This window comes from Peromyscus leucopus, chromosome 8b (genome assembly GCF_004664715.2).
Source record: "Peromyscus leucopus breed LL Stock chromosome 8b, UCI_PerLeu_2.1, whole genome shotgun sequence".
NCBI classification, from domain to species: Eukaryota; Metazoa; Chordata; class Mammalia; order Rodentia; family Cricetidae; genus Peromyscus; species Peromyscus leucopus.
The window spans coordinates 65,679,023-65,684,069 of record NC_051086.1 but is presented as its reverse complement, the minus strand read 5'-3'; the positions used below and the strand labels follow the sequence as shown (position 1 = coordinate 65,684,069).

The 5,047-nt window shown below is 51.0% G+C and overlaps 1 protein-coding gene across 1 annotated transcript; it reads left to right on the top strand.

Moving 5' to 3' along the window:
* The first annotated feature begins 677 nt into the window (after nucleotides 1-677).
* Ccl1 (C-C motif chemokine ligand 1) lies at nucleotides 678-4,373 on the top strand. Its single transcript, XM_028867042.2, has 3 exons — nucleotides 678-1,453; nucleotides 2,747-2,858; nucleotides 4,125-4,373. Exons 1-3 carry the CDS (start codon nucleotides 1,378-1,380, stop codon nucleotides 4,204-4,206), a joined length of 270 nt encoding a protein of 89 aa, XP_028722875.1. The 5' UTR covers nucleotides 678-1,377; the 3' UTR covers nucleotides 4,207-4,373.
* Nucleotides 4,374-5,047: the final 674 nt, after the last annotated feature.

Here is a 5,047-nt window from a genome sequence, read left to right as displayed (position 1 = left end):
ATAGGCCTCAGGATTCCAATGCATGGGTTTGGTTTAGCTGCTGCTTCTTGAGCTGCTTATCCCAAGTACCGCACATTGCACACATTGTTTTCATCTGGCTGCACAAACCCATCTCCAGCTATACCCCTGCTCTAGCCTTCCCTGCTGACTCAAAATGAAGTGTGTTCTTTTTTTTGTACCTTGACTTTTACAGAGTCCTTCCTCTACCTAGCATGCTGTCTCCATAGCAGCCTGCAGGACATGGTGAACACTGCCCTGGAAGGGTCCTCTGACATCCCTGGGTGTCCCCAACATTCTCCTGTGCTCTCCACATGACACATCTGTCTTTACTGAGTAGTCAGTGTGCTGGATGGCTCTCTACGGTTTGTCTATAAGTTGAAGCAAGATGGCTCAGGTCAGGCTCTGCATCCATTGGCAATTGTGTTCCCAAGCATAACCAATGACCTGGAACAGAGTAAGCTGTGAAAGGGCTGGGGACCTGGCAGAGAGGATCTTATTTAAGTGTGTGTGTGTGTGTGTGTGTGTGTGTGTGTGTGTGTGTGTGTGTGTGTACATGTTTGAAGGTGTACATCCATGTGTGTTTGTGCATGTGGACCACTGTGTTTTTAGAGATAAGGTCTCTCATTGGCCCGGAGCTCTCCAAGTAGGCTAGGCTGGCCAACCAGTCAGCACAAGGGATCTGCCTGTCAGCTCCTCCAGCTCTGGGGTTACAAAAGCACTTTTTTATGGGGGTTCTGGGGATCAAACTCTGGCCCTCATGCTTGCATAGCAAGTCCTTGGCTGACGGAGCCATCTCCCTGGCTCCTCACTGCCTTCTTATCACCCACATTTGAGATATGTACTGGTTCCGTTTTCTGCAGGGATGTTCAGCTTAGATAAGTTTGTGGAATCACTGATTGGCGGAGCTGGGATCCAAACACAAGCTCGCTTCGATGCAGCTCGTAACTCCTGTGCTCTGTCTTTCTCCAGGGCCGGTAGCTGCTTTGAATGGAATGATGTGGGTGAGATTAGCGGTGTACAGGCCACTTCCTCTCTTTCACCTTTCTTGACTTTCCACTCAGCCAAGCCAGCTCCCACGTATTCTGTCAAGATCGTAAAGATTGGTATCTGCTTGTGCACTTGGGGAACTTCCCAAGGCCACGGGGTACCCAAACATACCTTGAATACTACCCAAGAGAGGTGAGGAATGGACTTTTCCATGTGGCCACTGGGTATGAGTTCCTTCTCCCAGGGACTCCCACATCTTCCTCATGGTGTGGGAAAGCACCCTGTGCCTTCTGATAAAAGCTCGGTACAAGATGAGGCAGAGGAGAGCTCTTGGCTTCACCAGACATTCGGTGGTTGCTCCAGAGAGGCCCGAGTCAGAAACTCATCACCATGAAACTCATCACCACAGCCCTGGTGTGCCTGCTGCTGGCTGCAATGTGGCCACAAGATGTGACCAGCAAGAGCAGTGAGTGCTGGGACCCTTGTGCTTGGGCCCAGGGAGGGGAGGATACAAACAGAAGCTCTGGGCTGGGACAGAGCTCACCTAGACTGGCTCCATCTCTGCTCCTGCCTGGAGAGGGGGAAATGGAGCGAATGAATGGGCTGAGGGCATTGGGCATGGAGGAGGATTATGAGCCAGGGGCAGTCATCTGCTGCTTTGTGGGGAGCTCAGGACCCGAAACCCATTCCCCCGATTCTTTTTCTAATCCCAGAACTAAGTGGCAGCAGAGGCAGATCTGGACCAAGGTCCTCTGGGTGTGGTCCCAAGACTGGTCCTGTCTTGGAAGGGATTTTTTTTTTCTTTTGAGAGCTGAGCCGGCTTCAATGTAGAAGATAATTTTGATCCATACGCTAAAGACAGGTGGAAGGGACTAATGGGTTGTTTCAAACAAGCTGGAGCCCTGAAGTCCAGAAGAGGGACTAGGTCTGGTTTCCACAGTGTGACCGGTGACAGGCAGGGACTGAAGGAAGAACCACGGGAGCTAATAGCCAGGAAACTATTAGGCCTCTCAAAAATGTTTCCTGCATGGTTAAAATGGAGTTCCAGTCAGAGAACACTGACCTAACAATGGACCCCTGGGTTTCTGTTAATCATGAGGTAGGAAGGAGCCAGGGTTAGATCATGAAGATGTTGAAGGTGGGATGTGGGGAGGGGAGTATACAGACCAGCAGAGTTTGGGGTTATTGGCCTGTGAAAAGAGGCGAGGACCAAGGAAGGGGATGCAGAAGATTGTGTAGGTGAGTGGACTAGCTACTTCTTGGGGACACTTTTTTCCCTTCTGAGCTCTCGTGCAGTTCCTCACCAGGTTCCATGTCTGTAAACCAGGGACTGCAATGTCTGCGTGTCATGGGGTAACAGGTTCCCTAGGATGTGGGTCTAGAGCCCTAGAGCCTAAGTACTGGCACAGTACAGAGCTGTGCACTTGCAATGGGAGATGGGAACTGAAGGGGGTTCCAAAGGTGGGATCTCACTGCTCGGACAGGGGTATGTGCTGAGCCATGGGCTCAGGCTGGCTTGTGGCTAGTGTCACCACCATCTGCTGGTTTGTGGGAGGTGCTTAGATCTGACCCCCTTTGCCTTCTGATTGTTCTCCAGAGATCAGGGACTGCTGAGACAGGGCTGCACCATGGCCCTCTGGGTATGGTCTCCATGCCTGAGTCTGTCCTAGGAAGGGCTTTGTAGATTTTACTTTTTAATCCTTGTGTGGGTGGGAGGCTGAGGTGTGGGTGCTAATGGTCTTTTGCGCTTTTCTTCTAGTGCACGTGCCCTACGCTAGATGCTGCTTCAATTTTCTGACGAAACTACCTTCCCAGAAGTCAATCCAGTGTTATAAAAGGACCAGCCCCACCTGTTCCCACTCAGCTGTTGTGTGAGTGAATACCCTCCTGGTCCACCTCTAGTCCGGGGAGGGAAAACGCTGACTGGGATGAGAATAATAGACACTAGATGGCGCTGTTCTACAGGAATAAAGACTCTAAACCCAGTCAGACAAACTATGGTGCAGTACCAAGCTTGGCTGCTAGGGGGAGCGTAGGGCTTCCCAGGAGGGAGTCCTGATTTATTTGTTTGAACTCAGAAGTGCCATGATTATATACCATATTATATAGCCAGAAGGAAATGCTTAACAAAAGCGACAGACAGGCTGGAGCGTTGGCTCAGTGGGTAAAGTGCTGGACTGCCCAAGCATGATAATCTGAGTTCATATTCCCGGCAAGTACAGGGAAAGTCAAGCAGGGTTTTGTGAGTTTCTAACTCCCAGCTGGGTGAGGCAGAGGCAGGCACATGCTGTGGGGCTTCTGACTCTGGCCTAACTGAAGCGGTTAGGTTCAAGATTTAGTGAGAGACCCTGCCTCAAAAAGCAAGATAGACAGATAAAGAATTGAGGAAGACTTCATATCACCACACATATCTGTATCCCATGAGCACCGCCTCCACCCCCCCTCATTTACCAATTTACCAACCTGCCTTCTCTAGGGACCTCAGACAGGAAACTCTTCCACATATACCCTGTGCTTTGACTCCCTTCTGTGAAGAGGGTTAAAACAGAAGCCTGCCTGTATCTCAGGGTCGTTAGGAGCCTGATTGAGGTGACTCGCACACCATGCCAGCATTTTGAGGCACTTTTCTGTTATGACTCCTGCTGATCCTCTTGGGACACATATTTTCTTATAAGTGAAACTGAGTTTGGGGAGGCAGAGGTGGTTGTCTGAGACCACTGGCCAGTAGGAGGCAGAGTTGGTTTGTGGAATGAATACCAGTCAAGTTAGGAAGTGACTGATGGAAAAGAATTCCCCATCCCCCCCCCACACACACACTTATACCATGAATCTAGAGCCATGAGTGAGTCCCAGATGGACATACAAACATTCAAAGCTGGAGCAGGGAGCTCTTCTGGGATGGGGAAGGTTCATCCTAGCTACACATCAGGATGTTGCCCCAGCCCCATAGAGGGGATTCTAGTCCCTAGAGGAGGGTCCAGGGGTCCCCATTAATAAGCACCCAACGTGACACCAGCATGCCAGCTTCAGATCATATACAATCACTTCATTTACAGAGGAGGGGATCTCGGCGGCCCATGAATGTTCCAGGTTCCTAGTGGGTGACTCGGGTCCTTGCCCATGTCCTCTGTTCACAGATTCAGGATGAAGAAAGGCCAAGAAAGCTGTGCCTTGAGTTCCAGGGTTCGAGATTACCTGAAGAAGATAAAACCCTGCTAGCTGAGGTGAAGAGGAGCCACACCTTCCCATCCCAGCCCCGGAGACTGCAGCATCCCTCCAGCTACCGTCACTGCCCCGCCCACTGTTGCAGGCTCACCGATTTCAGTCACGTGATAAGCTATACTATGGTATTTTATCTGTTTAAATTATAGAATCTTCAACTCCCACTGCCTGTGTTTTCTAGACTCCGTGAGGATTTCGGGATTCAGACTTGATTGGCACTGGAGGTGGAACACAGGGTCTGGAAGGCTGTGGTTGGGGGGTGGGGGTGGCTGGACCTGGTGCCAGAGGAACCACCATATAGGATGAGTTTTGACCCAGGCTGTGCTTTGGCCTCTCCTCCACCTTTGGTAGCTCAGGGAACCATGGTAGAAGAACCAACTGGCCCAGGGTTGGGTTCACACTGGGCTGGGGGCCCATGTGGAGGGAGTCCTGTCTATGCTCTAGGTGGAGGGGAGTCTAGTGTTCATCTGCCTGTAAGATGTTGCCAACCTTGTTTTATACATGAGGTGATCAGGGTTGGAGAAGGACATAAAGAATGTCAGGGACACAAACTCAGGCCAGCGGACGTCACGGGGAGGTTTAGAGGTGTGCAGCAGACCCAGGAAAGCAACTTTGGGCACGGGAAAGCAGGAGGTTCTGAAAGTAAAGGAGTAGCAGGTGGCAGGAGCTGAGTATGAAATGAAAGGATTGCAAGCCAGAAAAGTAGACCTTAGAGGCACAGCTCAGGGCACTCAGAAGAGCCCAAGCCGGACACATGGACAGACTCTGAACATCACATCCCCTCCTGCCTATTACACCACCCTGATGACCTTAGAGAGCACCCTAATGGCTGGGAGAT